General features: G+C 38.0%; 1 protein-coding gene across 1 annotated transcript in view; it reads right to left on the reverse strand.

Moving 5' to 3' along the window:
- Nucleotides 1–63: 63 nt before the first annotated feature.
- ASZ1 (ankyrin repeat, SAM and basic leucine zipper domain containing 1) overlaps nucleotides 64–20,880 on the reverse strand; it is a 41,954-nt gene continuing 21,137 nt past the window's right edge. Inside the window, exons 7-15 of the mRNA XM_054187949.1 lie at nucleotides 19,116–19,228; nucleotides 15,323–15,398; nucleotides 14,890–14,946; nucleotides 9,228–9,340; nucleotides 3,910–4,015; nucleotides 3,373–3,486; nucleotides 1,479–1,562; nucleotides 520–560; nucleotides 64–190 (exon numbers count right to left, since the gene is read on the reverse strand). Coding sequence (XP_054043924.1) covers nucleotides 154–190; nucleotides 520–560; nucleotides 1,479–1,562; nucleotides 3,373–3,486; nucleotides 3,910–4,015; nucleotides 9,228–9,340; nucleotides 14,890–14,946; nucleotides 15,323–15,398; nucleotides 19,116–19,228 — 741 coding nt within the window. The 3' untranslated portion in view covers nucleotides 64–153. The remainder of the gene's footprint in view (nucleotides 191–519; nucleotides 561–1,478; nucleotides 1,563–3,372; nucleotides 3,487–3,909; nucleotides 4,016–9,227; nucleotides 9,341–14,889; nucleotides 14,947–15,322; nucleotides 15,399–19,115; nucleotides 19,229–20,880) is intronic.

The following is a 20,880-nucleotide window of genomic DNA, read 5'->3' on the forward strand; positions in this document are numbered from 1 at the left end:
TTGTTGGTTCAATTCAGTATGCTGATAGTATGTGCACTTCACTTTTGCTGGTAGATGGTGGTGGTGAGGAATACAGCTTAACCACTCTGACCCGAAACTGGGAACAGAATGGGAAAAAACCACCAACTTCTGTTGTATTTGCTTCCGTCCTCATCACTCTGTAGGATGTTCTGTGCATTGAAGGATAAACCTGGGAGGAAAGGAAGTGTAACAATTGCAGTAACAAAGAAACATACTAACATCCAACTTAGTTTTCTAAAACAAAAAGCAGAGAACAACTGTGACAGCAACTGGAGTAGCACTCAGGCTTTTATCTTCTCATTAGTAGTCTCTGGAGGGAACATCAAAGATTAAGACTCCACACAACATCTCTGAAAACAGAGGAGACACCTGTTGAGGCTTAGGTTTTTCTACACTGCTTCTGTTTTATTTTGATAGAGGAATGTCCCTTCAGAAACATTCAGGATTTTTACAGATATTTACTGAAGTCTGCCAAAACGTTTAATTTGAATTACTTACACCGATTCCCTTTTTTCCAACATAGATGATTCGGTAACCAGCTGAAAAACAGATATTAATGTTTCACTGCAGAATTACAAACACCTTTTTAAGTGGCGAAAATATTAAGAAACAAATTACTCCCAAACATGAAGCTGCTGAAAGACCAGACCAAGAAAAAACATGCTGCCATGCCTTCTAAGTTGCTTACATTCTTATAGCAAAGGACTGTTATAACCCTTTTAATAGATGTGATGAAACTCTTAACAGAAGAAAGTATCCCTGAGGAGATATATTTCAGGCATAATTTGACTATCATAGTTTAGTGGGAAATGACTTTTGAGGCAACATGTAATGACATCTCCAATCTTGTGATTGTGACAAAGAAAATGTACACCTCAGCAGGAAGTTTTTCATGTGACAGACTCATATGAAAAACTGCAAGAGAAAAGATCTTCATCAACATAAGCTGCATGAGATATTTAAAATATTTTAAATCTCCCAACTCCCAAAACACACCAAAACACACCTGCATCATCATTTTAAATACAAACATATGATATAATCAGAATTATTTGCTTATATTCACCTCTGAACAACAGCTAAAAGTAAAAATGAAATTAGCAATTAGTAAGCAATAATTACAGCTTCATGCCAAAAGGAGCTTTGACAAGATCATAGCCCTGTTGTCTATACCAAAAATAATTTTGAAAATAAAACCTTAAGATATATTTAAGTAGCAGTTTTAATTTCTAATAACTTTATTTCTAGATCAAAGTATTTACTGTATGCAAATACTACTGATATGATGAGAAACTACACAAATTTTCACAAGACTTCAGCTCAGCTGCATATACTGAACAGAAGCGTAATGTGACCAGGTTTTCCAGAATTATTCATAGCACTAAACTTAAAAGTCAGGTTTTCTTTACCATTAACTTAGTTATAAAGAAGAAAAAACCAAATCCAAGCAACGTTACCGCTCCCGTTTTTACTAATCTTTTTTCCAAGGTGGGTGCTTTTTCTGGAAGTTTCACTCGGCTGGGGTCGTTCTTCTGTTCATGCTGACGTACATGTTAAGTTCATGTAAAAAGTGCAACAAAGAAAAAGAAAGTTAGCGTGAAAGCTTCTTAAGTATGTGATAAAGTAGCCAGTCCTAAGACTGTCCATGCATCTAGTATTGCTATTATTTCTCACCGTCTGTCTGTGCCCTACTTCAATTGAAATAAACGTGATACTCAATCATTCTGTAATATATATTAGAAAAACAAACTGTTTGTTTACAAACTTAATTCCTCAAGGGTAAAACACACTGCTAAGAGATGCTACAAAAATGTAATTACAAAACATTTAAACTCAAATATTTTAACCAGAACTTTTGCCATTTAATTAGTAAACCAACTGTTTATTAGAACAGCAAGTTAAATATGTAACAGATCAGGCTTCCTTGAAATTGAAGGGCGAATGGCAAGTACTTTACAAGTGCCTGCTCAAACACATGTTGAAGCTCAGTGAAGCCTCATCATGAAGTGCAGCAGGGTTACGTCTGGATTCCCCACCTTAGTTTATGACACTTGGAAGGCCAGCTTTCAAAAATTATATGCTGCAGACATAACACGTACTGCTGGCAAAGTCTTGTAATGACTAAGCTTAGCAAACAGTACTGGAGATTTTAAGGGAACTTATACAAACTTATTATCTAAGAGGTTTAACTGTTTCACTTAAATTGGCACTTTTCATAATAAATGTTTCGGTGCTCTACTCATTCAAGAGTGCCCCACCATAAATTAAGTAGTACAAAAATTTTTTGTGTTAAAGTCTTCCTCAGTGAAATTCCTAAAACACTGCTGTATTTTGAGAGAATGGGAATTGTATTTTTGAAGTAATTAGAAGGCTAACATTTAACACCTCTGTTTAACACTGGGTACAGAGCCGCCGTGCTTCATCTTGACAGCTATAAAACCTTAAGTACAGATGAGAGTAAAGTCAAGTGGCACCTAACTCAGATACCCGCCAGCCCTTATAACTGGCCTGCACATACAGGAGGCAAATATATACATACAATTGGTTTCTGCATACATAAAAAAAGGAACACAAATAGCTAAAACGTTCTTTGCCACTACCTCAATCTACCTCTTAAATACATTTGCTGTTAACTGATTTATTGGGAGAAGGCTGTTATATTACATCAAATTTACTTAAGCTACAGGAAATTGCATTAGTAGCATTATACTCAAGGTCTAAGTTCCACATGGCTTCGTTCAGCAACAGATTCCTTTCTGACACTGATGCTCCATTTACTCTATCCCAGCAGCCATTCCTTTTAGTAGCCTATTACTTAAAATGACCCCATCTGACAAGAGCGTGTCATTGTGTTGGTTTGAGAATGACTGATGTGGTGCTAACATCTAGCCTTGACCTCTCCCACCCTCTTCTTTTGTCACTCTGCAGTTATCTGGGATGCCTCCCATCCAATCCATAAAACTTTAGTATCTTCTTTGTGAGTCAATAATTCCAAACAGAAGATTCCTTAATTAAGGAGTAAGAGTGGAAGTATTCACAGTGACATTTATGCCACAGTGGTTGTCCAAGAGCACAGGGATACATTCAACTTAATTATTTCCTGTGGTAGAAAGAAAAAGGCTGACTACGCCTTCCTTTGGTGACTGTCCACGCTGCTGTCGAATATTCTAGATTATTTCTCATTCTGTCCATGGAAAGGTGGATGGGGGAGAGGAAGATGCAATGTCCAAGCTACAGCTAAAGAGCCTGTGCCAGACCAGGTACAAAACATTTCACTGATGGATGTCACATCCGAGGTTGCATGCAGAAACTTGTACACAGTATTTAGTAGCCTCACTCACACATACCCACCTTCTCCAACAGGTCCTTCAGTTTGGTAACTTCTTCTCCCAGCTTTTCAACACTGCAAATCAAGTCTTTGCAGACTTCAATAAAACTTTCAGTCGGTGTCCACTGCAGCACTATCTGTTAGTAGTTATTTGCCAGAATTACCATAGATTATCATTTATTATTCCTCAGTTAACATATCATAAAAGACAGTGTCAGAAAAAGGTTATAACTGCATTTATGCTGGGTTTTTATTATATGGTTTATGCACAACATGATCTACTATTGTCTATCAGCCTTTGTGGGAACGTTTTGTCACCTTAACTCCCCTACCAGCAGAACCACGAAGAAACAGATCTATCTCCTTTAACTGGGTGGCTTAACTCTTCAAAATAAATTATTAAAACAAGGTGTTCTTTAGAGAAAGAGCATTGGACAGCTCTATATAACTAGACAATAATCAAGATGTTGATGAGTATTCATATTTTTCATTTTACAAGGTAGAATACTTGTCTAGAATAGAATAATATACTCTAAATCAGTCTTTCTTTGGTTGAATACCTTGTGAGAATTCTTAAGGAAATGCTTATTTATGGTCTGCACAGGAACAGTCAGCTTACTACACTCTTTATTCAACTTCTGAAGAAACTTGAGGAATTCATCTCCACTACAAAAATAAAACGATATTCTGTTATTTGTTAAAGGCTGTAACTTTTTGCAAGCTGATATTATCTAAGCATTTTCAACATTGGCTAGTGAGTGAATCAGACATGCAGTTTCACTGCATAAAAAAAAAAAATCCAGGGTCATTTTAAAACAGGGCAGTTAAACATTACATTTAACAACTTAGCAAGTTGGTTCTGCACCCCCCCTTTTGGAAGGACAACAAATCATTCGGTTATCTGGAATATTCAGCTAGTAAGACACACTGAAACCTGAAAAAGTGTCACCCAAAAGCTTTTCGGAAACATTCTATTAACCTCCACATCTGTTTCTAACTCTCATCAATCCTGTATTATCAATGAAAACATTCCATTACCTGCTCCATAAGTAATTTTGTGACACATTATGCATAACAACTGCAACACACTGTTTTCCTGTGCGTATGTGCACACAGATCACAGTCTTGCAACACCAGAAACAGAGAATTTATAATCAATTTTATGCTGACTTATTAATGTTCCTGACCTACAGCTTACATTTTTGAGGAAGAAGCGGGGAGCAAAAAAAAAAAAGTCTGGTTTGTTGCTTTGGAGCTAGGCCTGAAATGACTAGGCTAAGAGTCACTTAGTCTCCAGCATAGGGGAAGAAAGAAGAATCCGGTAATATTGACTTGGCCCCTGGATCTGGAAATACATTCCTCAAAGCCTAAAATATCTGATGTTATCTATTTTGAAGAAAGTTTATACTTATGGCGAAATACAAGCAGGAAGACTCTGAACTCTGAAAAATTAGTTTGATCAGTATTGCCAAAGAGTAGAGTAAAGGATAGAAAAATTTAATAGATTAATTTCAATGTGAAGTTTCTACTTCTTCCACTTGACTCTCAGTCAATTTATTTCACTGTAGCCTCAGAGAGTGTTAGTTACGAGTCACGGTCCTGTCCAAACGTTGTTGCCCTTGACCGGCCAGAGGAAAGGGGGACAAGGAATATCATGCATTTGTTTTTACAGAGTGAGCTCTTAAACCCTGAAACCCCTGAGAAGCATCTGTACCTCCAGTAGAAAAGTTTCCACTAGTGATAAGCCATTCAGGTGACTAATAAGAAGGGCCAAAACAAGAGACAATTTTAAGTTGCTATGGCAGGACTGCTTGTTACATTTATGGAAGCATCTGAAAAAATTAATTCAGACCCCCAATGTTGTTCTTTTCCCTAGGGCAATCTGCTACTAAACCTAGATGTAACACACTCACAACCTTACTTGCTGTTGCTTCTGATGGCAAAAAGATACACATAAAATTTCCCAAACTAAGCTACAGGCCAGTATCTAAACAGAGAGAGAATTTAGCCAATAGTCTGTTTTCCTTCAACTTTGGCACAAGATCGTTCATGAGTAAAGTTTCCAACACTGCCCAGGACATCTGTGATTTGCAACACTGCCAAACTGTTAAGACTTTAACACTTAAAACAGAAATATACAGAAGCATCAGAAGGGATGCTGGAGGTAAAAACCCAAGCCTGTTCATGGTTTTTATGAAGTCAGGGAAGTAAGAAAGTTTATTAGCTTGTTTTTATAAAATAAATTATTATTTATTTCAGAACAATATAACTGAACTGAACATTTAGAGTGAAAAAATCACAAAATAATCACATCTGGACATAGTCTGACAGTTTCTCCGACATTACTACAGTCAAGCCGTGCTCATGTAAATTTCCTTCTACTTAGATAACTTCTCAGCTGGCTAGGATCAGCTATGGCACCTTCTGTGTTTTGTCACAAAGGAAATTATTTTTAGGAATTCTGGAAGGATTCTCAGAAAAAAATAAAGTATGCCATAGGCATGAAATGGGGAGGAAAAAAAAACAGGAAAAGAAAAACACTTCTACTTCTCATACCTCTTTATTATATGAATAATAGTTCTTAAAAAACATTTTCAGATAATTTTATATCTGTTGCGGTGACGTTCTTATATTTGCAAATGGAAATAACGTTTTCAAAAAATAATCACTTTTAAAAAGAATTAATGGCTGTCAAAACACCAGTGGCCAAACAGTGCTAGACACACTGTGAGTTTATAATCAATCAGTTCAACATTTTCTACTATGTTAGTTTTTCTATGACTTAATGACTGATTTTCCTCCTCACAGAATGACTTTGAACAAGCAGGAAGTAAAATCTTTATATAATAGCATGTAAACACAGCCTATGATTTTAGTCTCAAGGTCAGATTCCTAGAATACATGTCAAGCCATTTTCTAGAAAACTATGCAGTGCCTGCTGTAGCTGAAATGCTGTCATATTTAGTGTACTTCAATCTTTAATCAATCAATCATTATCTGGTTTTGAGAGCTACATATGAGCTAAAACCATACTGTAGTAGGAATTTCACATGTCACCGGTGTGTGAGACTGCACCAGACGTCATGTGTATTTTTTATTGTACTTGGCCATACTTGCAGTGAACTGTTAACTTTTTGTAATTCTCCACTTACTACCTCTGTTCAAATTTTTAAGCTTTCTGCTTGAATGTATATATTAAGCACCACTATGGACCAACCTCAAAAAAGCATACACTTCTAGCATAAAAATGCATGAAGCTTAAGCTGGGCAAAGTCCTCTTTAACCGCAGCTAATTATCCCTTGCTGAAGGGTCAACGTCCTTTCCTAAAGGTGCCTAACTTGGACAGCTAGACGCCCAGATGCCTGGCCGACTACCTCAGCTCAGCAGCAAAACCTCTATTTTAATAAGAATGGCTCAGGTGCTGTCAGAGAGTATTTATGGTGTATCCACATCAAACTGGTTTGTACCCTCTTGCGTGCCGGAACTTTGGTTCTTCAGTCTTACAGCACATGTACTAGTTTGCACCTGGATTCTCTTCTGAAAGTACACAGGTACTTGTTTTGATGGAGAAATCTTCTCACAGACTAGAAGAAGCATCAAGGTTCTGTATTAGGACATGGACACCTTGCTCTTCCAAGCCCATCTTAGTCTTTCAAGAGCTTCCCCCAAATGCCCTGTACGTTCTCCTACATCCCACAGCTCAAATTTGGCATCATGCTGCAAAAACGTACCTCAAGCAGGCTGCAAAGCCTCTTTTGTATAAACACAGTAATGGATACAGACACAGGCACAGGAACAATCAGTATATGTAAGAATGACTAGACAGGAGTGGAGTACTTACTAGACAGACTCATGTAGCCAAGGCACAAAAGACAACCGCAGAACCACATCACGTGAGATTTAGATCGGGTATTAGGAAAAATTTCTTCACTGAAAGGGTTATCAAACATTGGAACAGGCTACCCAGGGAAGTGGTGGGATTGCCATCCCTAGAGGCACTTAAAAGACAGGTAGACGTGGTGCTTAGGACCATGGGTTAGTGGTGGTTTTGGCAGTATTAGCTGCCTCCAAAGGATGGCAACATGTACAGAATGAACTTGAACCTAAGCACATTCTTCAGTCTAATGAACAAGATGACTAATGAAGAGTCTATCTAGCTTTATAGTACCTCCATAATGCAGACAGCTCTCCCTAGCATTTTGGAGGGGGAAGAAATATCTAACAGTAGCAGCACAGCTGTCAGGTCACTAGTCAAGAGGGAGAGAGACACACTGCAAAGAGGAACTAAACCCTTACTTTTCCAGACAGTAGAAAGTTATTTAATGAGTAAACACGATGCAAGGAGTTTTTTCCAGCCAGGCCACTGCAAACAAGGCAACACAATGATATGCAAATGGTGGTGGGACTGGGAAGAAAGAAATGAGCACAGCGAAGCTAATTTACTAGTGATGCAGCTACCGTATGAGGAAGGAGCAGTACCTCCAAACCAGTCTTCTCCAGATTAAACAACCACAGTTCAACTAACCGACTAAAGCCTCTGAAAGGCAAGCCACAGTCTTCTTCTGCCCAAGTCCATCTCTAAACTTTTGCAAATTAAAATATCAAACTAATCCTATTTTCAGGAGCAATTCTTCTATAATTCTGAGAAGTAAAAAGAGGAGAGATAAGAGCACAGAATCTAAATTCAAGTCTAGGTCTCTCTTCTGGAAAAAATATGATATTTACACAGCAAAATAGAGGATAAGAGGTTTAAGAAATCTTAGGACACCTTTGCACTTACTATAGCCTTCATACTTCTTTATGTGCTGGATGGGGGAAGTGCTCTACCGGTGTTGAGGGGACTGATGAGTTTAATAAGGTTGCTGAGGGATGTTCCTCTCAGCTCAGGCCTGGCTTTCACGGGACTGCACAAGACTACACAAGAAGTATGAGAAGTATTGCAGAGCTGATGCTTAGGGCTGTGAGAAAGAACCAATAATGGGAAAAATATCAAGTTGGAATGGCAGTTTGAAGGACTTTCTTAAAAAATGGATTCCTTAGAAATCTACTTCTACTGACACATACAATCTATGATAAGGAAAATATCTTACAAAGTTATTGATTTGTAATATAAAAAAAGAATCCTTTTAGAAGCCAGTTAAAGCTGCTTCCAGTGGAAGAGAAAAACAAGGAAAAAATCCCGAATCTACACAGAATTCGCATTTATGAGTTAAGACAGAAATACAGAAGTAATTAATTCATCAGTTGAAAATTAAAGTCCTATGCAGAAATTACACACATCTCTCCCTTCCACGCATCTTTTTGTTGCATCTTACAATCAGACAAATTTGATTGCAAGATTAATACAGCCTGCCTTGTCTACAGACACAATGGAGACCTAGAGAGACCACATCATGTGCGGTTTGTAAGGGTCCACGACGCTCTTGAAGCATGGGGAAGCAAGGAGGGTAAGACCTCATTTCCATGGAGAAATAATAATATCTGCTCACTGAAGTCTATCAGAGAAATTAAATAATGAGTTAATACTGGAGCCTGAGAAGCCAGTTTCAGAGTTTATTATATGAAAACCCTGCACAGCAAGGCCATGAAACCCTGTTTGAGGTACAAAGAAAGGATTCACCACTCAAAAAGATGGCCAAAGTAATGGCATGTAATAGCAATATAACCCACAGACAGATTCCTACAACAGGAATCTAAGCTTCCAACTTCCATTGTACAAAACACACGTACCACCCGTCCTCATAATCCACTAACTCTCATGAATGTTATGTATGGGATAAGGTGTGAGAGAATTTTACCTTTGAGGTATAGAAAACAATGCTGTCACCTTGAACAGTTCATATTTCACTTCCAATTGCTTAGATACACAGTCAATACCTCAATTCCAGCTTCATCACTTCAGGAAGGTCTCCAATTCTTATTTCTTCTGTTTGTAGCTCCTTAGTAGCACCTAGGAGTTTCTGCTGATCGCCAGGATTTGTAATGCCAACCTAAATTTAAAGTATAATTCCAAATATTATTTAATACTTATTAGACTTAACAGTACAGTACCATTTATTGCACTAGTTTCTCATTATTAGGAGTCAAAAGAAGTTGCTTTTAAGTTATTGCAACCAACTGCAGTGTACGTAACTGCCAAAGTAAAAAATAAAATTATTCAGTGATGCAAAACAAAATTACAAGAGCTGTGGAAGAGCCAAACAGAAATTGCACAGGATACTCAGAAAATCCGTTTAAGGTTTATTAAAAAAAAAATGAATGGCAGTATTTATAAGTACCCCTGTTATTAGGATGTTATGCTCCCCTCTTTCAGAATCATCTCAGTCATTTTTTATAGCAAAATAACCAATCATCATGATATTGATACAGCATTAACTCAGAAAGAAAGAATGGAAACCATCAAATCAGCATCAAATGGATAATTTTACAGAAAGAGGCCAGATTTTAAGAAGGGCTTTTACGAACTTTTAGGCGTCTATTTTTTTCCAGAGAAACTGGTCTCATAAGACGTGATACCTTTTAAAATCTTAATTTCTTATAGAATCTCATTTTAAAAATGTTACATCTACAAAGAAATCTAGTTGGTTCTATTTCCAAAAATTCAAATGATCAGAAACTAGTAGAAAGAGAGAGAATATGATCTGTTAAAAAAACATTCATCCAGATGTTTCTACCATGAAATAGCCTGTAAAAACAGCCTTTTGATATATCTAAAGGACACCATACTTATAAACTCAGAATAGATTTCTCACCTGAAATTAAGACTAAGCCTAAATACTACTCAACATCAGCTATACAGTCCCTAAACTCAAATCAGTTCGTATTTGCTACTCTTGACTAATGCTGCAAACAACCGAAAAGTTCTGAAGAGTTCAAGGCTTATTGCCTTTTTTAGCTGAAGAAAGGCACAATTTTCCTCAGAAGTTATGCACTACATAACTGAGATTCTCCAAGTGATGACTGGGACAGAAAGCACTGTCAGCTGTGTTATCCATCAACTATCTCGGATTAAAATTTAACTCCTATTTAAATCCTAGGCTGAGTTTTCTTGCAGAACACTTAAATAAAGAAAAAATAATAGTCAATTTGTTAAGAGAGATGTGCTTCTGTGGCACATTCAATACTTTTCCTTGCTCATCTGACAGGCTGCTGTACAACACAGGACTTCTGATGTTAGCAGCCCTAAGGATGCTTCTTCACACAAGTGAAAAAATTCGTAATGCCATCTCCAAGTATGACTTTGTTCCTAACTGTCCAGCTGAGTACCTGGACTCAGCAGGAGTGGACCACTCTGGAATTTGAGACTGCAAGGATTCCACAGTCTCCACAGCTAGAACATATAGGGCTCTTACTGATGTTAGAGCCTGCTGCAGCCTCAGAAATTCGTAAGATATTAGTGTTTGCAGTCTCTAGATTTTTGCAATTATTGCAGAAAGAATTTTGAATGAACAGCTGACAACACATATCAGATCAAAATGCCAGGCAGTCTCAGTTCCTTGGATGGTGCTGAGCAGCAATTCTAGGGAAGAGAAGGTGCCTGGAGAAACGTTTGCTTTACACAAGACTGTTGTTTACAATGCCCAGTGTTCATCGTGGCTCCACAAAACAGAAATCACAGGTAACACGTAAGTACAGGCTCACAAGTGTGTCTTTAAATATTTCAAAACAACTTCTTAAGTCTATAGACAAGTAAGTTCTTCAGTAATGTAAAATCCCAACAATATTAATCAGGAGTTTAACTACAGGTGTCAAAAACTTCTGTTTCCAATAGGTTGCCATGGGTACCTGAACGAATTGTACTCAAGTCTCTTTGGTAAATATCACTAGCAGCATTAAGAGAGAAAGATCAGGACTTCCTAGAAATAATTTGCTTTACTTATTTTGAACTGTAAGTTTGCTCAACTAATTAGTTCTCAAGTTCGCCTTGTGGAGTCCTATCTGGTATAAACTAATGTTTCCTTAGTGCTTACAAAGCATTACAGCAGTCATTTCATGAGGCAGAAGTAAGCCAATTTATACAAGAGCAGCAAGTTTACTTTTAATTATAATTAACAAATCAAATTAGCTCTTCCAATGACAGAACAGCAGTTATTCTTGAATATGAAAACTATCCTGCATAAAGCAGGAACTATTGCGAAGACTGTTTGCTTCTGACTCCGTCTTCTCATTCCTGGAAAACGCAAATCAGGATACAGCTTTCTGACCAGCGTATCAGGAAAATGATGTACTTTGTTTCCCTACAACTAAAACATAATTTCATCCTTCTGCAAATGGATCAGTGAGTAAGCACCACCACATCTTGAAGATAAGGTTTAGGAAGTAAAGAATGTGATAAAAGTCATCATAGATAAAACCTTCCACCACCACAGTAATTCTGAATTCAGAGGTACTAGGTGCACAACTTAACAGACAGAAAGCACATAAATCAGTTCAAACTACTTCCCAAAGAAGACATTTTCCCTTTCTAGACCATCTCTGCTGAACATGAGGGTTATCCAGAACCTGACTATTCATGCAATGATGAATGCATGGAACAAGCACAGTGCAAGGTGCCGTTCTTCCTTATGGATAAGCAAGCTTTTAAGTTGGTGTTGGTTCAATTAAACTCTGCAGTCCAAATAACGCAAATATTATTGTGAAGTGGCCATATGTTTAAAAATGTGCAAGTGTTGTACAAGAACTTGCTTTTATCTGTAAAACAGACTGCACAGTCTAGATTTTGATTTTAGGCACATCAACTCTAACTTAACTAAATAAAGTAATAAAACCTAACCCCTGAAAACACATGCCCCAAACTCAGGCTCCAGCATCAACGTGACCTTTTGTTTCCATCTAAAGGATGACAGAAAAAAAGAGGCGAATAGCAGATTGCCTCAACACATGAAAGATGACACACTTCTCTGATAAAAACAGTGAAGTTATGCATGAACTCTTACATCCTTGCCATCTTGCTCAAGTGGCCACTAATTTTAATAACCTGACAATTTTCTGCCAAATATTAAATGTTGGGTTTTTTTGCAGGGAGCGTGAGTAGAGGAAGGACAGTCCTGGAACTGTGATATGGAAGCACACAGATCAGGTAGTTCTCTAAAGGAGAAGTTAAACTTCTGGGTTATATTTTGAATTTTGATGTGTCAATTTTCATTATTCAATCTCAAATCCAGAACAGGATGTCAATTTCTCTTAGTCTAAACTAATAAACATGTGAGAAAGTAACCTTCTCAATCCTAAATGCATCCAGAAGTAAAATTACTTTTATTGCTATCTTGTGAGACCAATGCTCAAGAAAAATAGACAAAAAAGAACTGAGTGTTATGAGTAGCACAGAATCAGACAAAAACCTTCAAATGTTGAATGGACGTGACCCAGTATATTGAACAGACTTGTCTCAGTATGGAACAGTTTGTAAGCGTAAGGAATGTAAGGATTTCAGCTTGAAAGAGTCATTGTTTAGGCTCTGTTGTAGAGCACAGATAAAGATATTTACAGAGAAAATATCTTTCTGATATTGTTTGATGGAGGAAAGTGTATCATGTTAGTGACAGGATTTCTCCCCAGTTCTCTGGATACAAAGCAGCTTGGTTCAGAGGCATCCATCAGAGGTCATCATTAATCTTTGTAGTAATAAGATCCAGGCTCTTTAAAATAGCTGGCTGTTAGCTGAAGATCTGCCATCACACTAAAAACTTTCGACTCTGGAGTTACGAGGAAACTGATTAGATTTGTTCTATCAGCGGTGTGGGGAGAAACTGTTAGTAGAACTCTAAAACTAGACTCCATCAAGAATTCAGGATAACTTATGAAGTGCTAATAAGCCAGGAGTGTTATGTCATTTTTAAAATTCTCAGTTGAAGACTCACTAATTAATTCATGTCCATGCACAAAGCACAACTAGTTTTCCAGGAACTGCTGTTTCCTGCTGTTGCGGAGCTAAGAAGCAAAATAATTCTGTTCCTATAATCTTCCTGTGCAAGAGCAGCTGATCCACGTGTTTATTTCAGTTTGTCAAAAAAATCCCTCTTTGTAATACGGAGTCTCAAACATGTTAAAACACTGAAAGAGAAGTTATCAGTTTGTGTGAAATTATACCCCTTCAACAAGGGAACCATAAGGCTTAGCCATTCACTGAAGTCCACAATTCTCTCCCCTTATCCCATTGTCCCCTAGACAAAAACAAGTAACAATTACAACACCAAAACAGGTGATCAATATGAACACATACTCAGTCAGATTTGCAGTTTAATGCAATCATGACCAAGACAACAGCTCACACAGTGATGACACGAAAGCCAGAAAAAAATCTCCTTTAAGAGCTAAATTCCTGCCAAAGGGGGCTTTAGGATTCATATATAGCCCACACCAGGATGCTGTCTAATGGGCACGATCCCGAGGCTTCAGAAAAGCAGTAACATCAGAACACACTGGCATGCCTTAAAATATTCAGGTCAATTGAACTGTTAAAAATCTCTTCATTGACAAAGCTCCCTATACGTGCACCCTCTGAGAATACAAAATTACAGTCAAACACCGAAACTCCACTCAGGTACAAAAGTTCACACAAAACATCCTTGTGACACCAACTCTAAAGGCATATTAACATCTGTATGCAAATGTTGGTTCCAGCCACTAGAACACATGCCCCCTTGGCACCACAATAGGAAAAAAGCCGACACTGAGGACATGGCTAGCATCAGTGACAGGGAGCAGTCTTGAAGCAGCTATTTTAATGAGGCGTTTTTGGTATCCCAGGCCAGGTACAGAGTACTCAGAAGAATCCTGCGGCCTGAAGTACTCACGTTGTTCCAAGGAAACTCATATAATTGGATTTTATTATGGCATCTTCCTATAAGCACAGGAAGTCTTTCATTTCCCACAGGAATAATTCCAGTAAAGACTAAGGAAAAGCAACTACCCTAACTGAACTGGAAACAAAAACCTTGTAATAATGCATCCCTTAGTCCTGCATAACAGCAAAAATCCTAGCTGCCGTAAACCGTAAGAAACCAAATCTTCTATCCTTCTCTTTTTCTTTTTTTTGGTAAGGTTTTACAAACCTGTGTGGGATATGGAATTCCACATTGTAAGACAGCTCTTGTTTTCTCAACAGAAATTACCACCTCACGAAGGAGAACCACATTTAAAGTAGTTGTTTAGGGTTATCTGCTGCTAATCTGAGCATTGATTTCCTTTCAGGGAAAACATACTTAAATACTAAAAGTGGTAACAAGTAAAATTTAAAACAGAATTACTTCCTGCTCACTCCAACTCCCACATCATTGCAGCAAAGAAATACTGGGGAATTCCACTTCATACGGAGATCTAGGCAGAGAAGATCCAAGATTTCAAGGGTGATCTATAGGATTACGTACTTCAGAAAAAGTCTGTCTATATTAAAATGTAAGAAGTTGCAGAATATTCTGAAAACAGATCTTAAAAAAAAAAGAATTCTTACAAGGTTAGACATTTATAAAGAGAAGTTAAGACATTAAAAACATTTAAAAGGAGAAAAGTAAATTAAGTTCTAAAGTAGTAAACTGACCTGTATTAACTCATCTTTTTGCATGATCAGAAGTTGCCTTAAAGCTATATCTTTTTCCTGTGTAAAACAAAGGGGTTTCTGTCATTAAAAAGAATTTCAGAAAACATTGTTTTAATTTTTTCATTCATGTTTTACTTCAGTTTTCAGAAACAAAACCAGACACACAACACCATTATCGAAGTAATGAAAGAGTTCTCTACTCTTGTAGAGAACATCATGTCGTGACTAACGAACATAATCAAAGTTACGCAATCCAACGCAGTCCACTGCAGTTTAACTCAGCACTTTATATATAAACTTCTGTTTAATAGATTTATTTGAATTAATTTAATAAGTTTATTTGAATTAATATACCAGTAGTGAGGAACTTTTTTTATGCTGTAGGCGCATTTTGCTTCCATGAATACAGATAACAGATACACCACAAACTTACCTTCAGTAATCCTATTATGTGTCCTAGACCAAGACCATGTAAAAACACTTCCATGTCATCAAAAGCTGAATAGGAACTGGAAATATAATTAATGATATTTGAGATAAAACCAGTGGAAACTAAAAGAAAAAAAAAAAGATACACACAGAGAACAAAATACTATATAAAAGCTCTCCGGACAAAGCACTGGGGAACAAAAAGTTGTACACACCTACAGTAGTATCTTATAAGCATCATGGGGAACAATTGTATCTATCAAAATTTTATAAATGGCCTTTCTGTCTAATGAGCTGAATTGAGCCTAAGGGGAATGATTTTCACAAATAGATGTCACTTCAAGTAGCAAAATGTTCCAAATGAACCTTAAAGCTGGGTTGCAACAGCCTGAAAAATTTGGAAGTGGGGTTAAGGAAGATAACTATGTATTCTTATACATTCATAACATTCATATAAATTGTATTAATCCCACAACTGTTACCTTTCCAGTTGCATTTAAACCAAAAAAGATTATCAAGAAGACAAGAATATCTGTAACTAAAAATAATGTAAATTAGTCCAGTAAGAAATTTGTTGTCAGAAGAGGATGGTTCAGAAGGTAGACCGAGGAAGTAGTATAACCCACTGCAGTTTCAGAGTTTAACATTTATAAACAAAGGTAAAATATAAATTTTGATTCTCCACCCTACCACACAATACAAAAATATAAGATGAAAAAAAAATCTAAACAGTTTTCAATAATCAAGATGAACAACTCTAATGAACAGAATTAAACCAAAAAGTAAATTATATGAAATGCAGAAAGGACTACTGCAATTGCTACAGCGAATCCTTTGACAAAACCCCAAGTTAAGAGAGAGTTTGCTCTGTGTTATTGTAGGCCCAGAAATGAAGGTTTGACTCATTTTCACATCAAAGACTTAAAGATCATCTATTAAAATTTGTAAAAAAATGCCCACCAAAACAAAACAAAAAACCAAGGCCCCTCTCCCCCCCCAAACAAAAAAAACCCAACCAACCCCCAAATAAACCTTTCTGAAAATTATTCTGAGTACATAAGAAAATATTTCAGGTTTGCATATTGAGAATCTTGCATTCCAGGATTTCTGGCATTTAAGTATACTAATCCCTTTAGGATGGACACCCTAAATCACATATGAAGGAGTTCATGCAACGTCCACATTGTAACAAGTCAATAATTCTGTGAGCATGCCTTCTGTCAGCACGCAAAATATAAAACGAGTTTACAATAATTTTAGTGGAGTTTAAAGCCACCACCCCATCATGAAATTTTATAGAACTGTGTTATCTTCTGCCTGATTCCTCCCCCCTCAACACAAAGACAGCCAGAACCAGTCTTTGAAGTAAGTGATTCACATATGGATCCAAACATCATACGTACAGACAATGCCCTTCAGCTGGCAAGAGGAGACGGTGTGTGAATGACCTGCAATGATGAAATGTTGCTATTTAGGCTTTCAAAGCTCCCAGTTTGCAAAGGTTTTGGGAGTCCTTGCATAACTCAAGACTTTTGGCTCTGCTAAAGGTGCAAGGAAAGGACATTTTTTTCCCTAGACCAAAGAAAGGGCTACTCAGCATCCAGACAATAACTTGAAAGCCCCTGAGCTAGAGAAGGACCTAATCCAGGAGCTGAAGAAAGCAAATTCCTGACAGGTATGTGCATTTCCTTGCATAGTCCAGGTCTCTAGAGCCAGGACAACTGTCTAATTTGGATGGCAGACCGGAATGACTGATGCTACACTCACTACCTAAGAATGACAAAAGGATTACAAACACCAAGGACAACAAGTTACACTCACTGACCCTGCATGGTGGCGCACAACGGATATCCAGTACCAGATAATGCGTTAGGAGCAACTGAAAGAAAAGGAACTTGGGAAGACAACTGTCAATGCTTGCGATGAAAATTATGCAAGTGAATGGCAGGCAGGAAGGAGATATCCAGCACAAGGAACTATGATGGAGTAAACACAGGTATCAATGTACCTCTTGCCTATCACTAGGTGAAAAAACCCCGACTCACTAGGGGGTGGGTATGTGTGCATGTGTGGAAACGGATAAGCTGTATTTGTAAGAACAGGCATTTAACAGCCAGACATCTGATACACTCCAGGGGACTGTTTCCTGAAACCAAGAGTTCTACTAATTACCAGAAATGCTCAAAGTTATGAAACATCAGAACTAGCTATTGTTAATATAAAAAGCCTTGAGCTTGACAGCTTGTTCATACAAACGAATCAGTTGCTCATCTGATGCAGAGAAAACCAGTAGAGTTTAGGAAAAGACTACCAAAACATTGTGAAATTCTGGAAGCCCAAGCATTGCCTAATACAGAATTACATTTGCCTAGCTAGACATCTGTCTGCCACAAAGTATTTTAAGTGGGCTTCAGGATTTCATTGCTGTATTTTATATGCTTACTGAGATTACCCGAACACTGGTAGAATGTCCCCTAGCCACCATCAGGCTTCAACAGCACTAAATCCATTTGGATAACTGCTGCATAGCGTTTATTTTCTTATACCAGAAAAAACCTGGGAAACTTCCTAAATAACCTAAACCTATTAAAAAAGAGAGGTCATTTAGTACAGACTCTATCTAGGAGTATGAGTCTTTGTGAATAGTACTGGAAGACCAATATATTTAAAAGAATGTCACCTTCAAGGCAAGTGTACAGGGACTCAAAAGATGATTCCCAAGGAGCAGACAAATCCCACAGCAGCCCTGGTTCAGAGATGGGGAGATATACCCAGAACAACGCCTTCAGGAATCTATGAGTAGTAAGATGCAATAACAAAGAGGACAGCATAGATAATTGATTTTACCATCCAAAGCCTTCACCCTGCTGCTCCAAGCAGTACCTCCAAGATGATTGTGGTTGATGCACCAGAGAACAAAAATCTGATTGACATATACATTCATCTAGCAACAGAACCCGGTGTGGCTTTGTCCGAACTGAGGTACCCTGTCTGAGACTACCTGAATGTGGCGAACTGCTACCTAATGAACTGCCATCAGCCTAATGATATAAAACTAGGGGATTTCAAATTCAGCATGACCTGACTGAGCAAGGACATAAACAATCAATTTGACCAGCCAGAACAGACTATGGGCCCTGGAAGTTGTCTTCTCAAGACCATGGAGCTCAAGCTCAAAGAGACAAGTGGACGGTTTGCTGAGGAGTTGTTAGCCAACATGTTCTGGGACAAAACCATACCAAAGATCTCTGAAGCTGCTGAAGCAGAGGCTGATTTCAGTCATAAGACACCTGCAATCTTCAGGGCCAGGGGCATGCTATGCAAAAAGTTCTAGAGCTTAACTGGTGTTCATACTTAATTTTGACTCTCATATATGCAGAAAAAAATGAAAATATGCAGAAAAACTGAAAGCTCTTGCTGGTGGTATGAAGCTGAAAACAGGCATTCACAGTGAAAGCATCAAAAATTTAACATCAAATGACAACCACACAACAAGGAGTATCCAGCAGGGGAGCGTACAAATTTAACAGAGCTGAAATGAACTGAATTGACATTGGACCCTGGCTCTACTGTACTTTACACCAAATGAGAAGACGGGAAGATCTAGAGTGCGCTCTTTGTTTATAATGCAAAGGAACTTTGCAATCTTGAAAAATTAATACTACATTAATATACTTACTGTGGACTCTTGGTAGCACTCCAAACAATACATATCAGTACAGCTTAATCATTGATATGAACAGATACAATCTCTTAGGAACGTTTATAAGCTAAAATTACACTATGACTGCATTTACCCAACTCTGTGGTCAGGGACAGCTGTCAGAAATTTGTAGATCGCCTCTTGCTTAATTGTTTCATGGCATCTCCCTTGCAAGTGATTTGCAGCCAAAGAGAGTAAACTATAAACCTGGAAGAGCCAAAATGAATTAATTATTATTCAAACTCAGAATTCAAACTCAAAATGCATAAATAAATACACAGGAGTAAGACTACAAAGAGTTCTACTATAAATTACTACTTGCAGGGAACATGAAACATCTGCCGCTTCTCTAAAGCTTACAACTACAACGAGGAGTTAAGACTAAGCCCGCAGAGTTTATCAAGAGCATTTCTGAATTAACCAAATTCCAGCACAACGGCGAACTGATGCAGAGCAAAACAGTGTATATAAGGGAGTCTAAAAAAGCTAGCATCTGTCACCATAGAAGCAGCAATACACCAACATACTCATTTTTGCAGTTTGTAGACAAGAGTTCTACATACACAAGGGAATAAGTTGTCTAAAAAGCATGAGGCTTGTGACTATTTCAATGTCTCCATTTCCAGTGCATATATGGACCCAACATGTAGCAATTTACAACTGACAATCCCAGTTAACTATATCTGACAGACAGGGATTCTTTCAACAGATTAAAGAAGCAAGCCTTCTGCCAGACATCACTACACATCAGTGATGGATTCCAGAAACTGAACTGCCCCTGTGTGAGTTCTGAGATAGTTACTAGAAAACCCAGCAAAACAAGTAGAACCTTAATAAACCTAAAGTAATGGTGAAACCACTTTCCTGAAATTCAGGTGACTAGCCAGTTTTATATACATACACAAATAAGCATATAAGTGTGTGTGGTGGGTTGATCTTGTCTGATAAATAAGCCCCTACCCAGTCACTCACTCACTCTCCCCCAGCAGGATGGGGAGAATCGGAAGGGTAAAAGTGAGAAAAAATTCATGGGTTGAGATACATACAGTTCAAAATTTGAAGGGAAAAAAAACCAAACCAAAAACATAAGTGACGCAAAGGCAATCACTCATGACCTCCCACCAGTAGACCAATGCCCAGCCTGTCTCCAAGCAATGGCTACTTCAGAAAAACTTCCCTGACAATTTTATTGCTGAGCATGATGTTACATGGTATGGAGTATCCTTTGGATCAGTTGAGGTCAGCTGTCCTGGCTGTGCACCCTCCCAACCTCTTGCTCAGCCCCAGCCTACTTGCTGGGTGTTGGGGGCAGAGTGAGGAACAGAGAAGGCCTTGATACTGCACAAGCACTGCTCAGCAATAGCTAATATACTGGTGTGTTATTAACACAGTTTTGGTCACAAACCTAAAATACAGCACCATGCAGGCTGTTAGGATGAAAAATAACTCTATCCCAGCCAAAAACATGTAAGAAAAATATCATCCTTCCCAGGTACAGTGTCTGCAGACATAGTCTATATGACAACCCAAGGGGCTGTCAACAGCCTGAAGAGCAAACCCCCAAGCTGGAAGAAGCTCATGACCATTAAATATCTCAATACCATCTGCAAGACTTTGCAGTAACTGTGTGAAAGTTAGCGCTTCACAGGTCAAGAGGCAAGACCCACCTCTCAAGTGTAAGGAGCCTGTATTCCCTCCATGTCAGACAAAGTCATGTTATGAGATTATATGGCCATAGCCTGCTGAACAAGTAATTTATCAAAGCCAGAAAGTATTTGTAGACCCTTTCAGTAACCTGAGCTAACAGATCACCGAGCCGCAGACACTGATCTTGCTAGTCTACACTGACAGCTTTGTGA

Source organism: Rissa tridactyla, chromosome 1, assembly GCF_028500815.1.
Source record: "Rissa tridactyla isolate bRisTri1 chromosome 1, bRisTri1.patW.cur.20221130, whole genome shotgun sequence".
In the NCBI taxonomy this organism is placed as follows: Eukaryota; Metazoa; Chordata; class Aves; order Charadriiformes; family Laridae; genus Rissa; species Rissa tridactyla.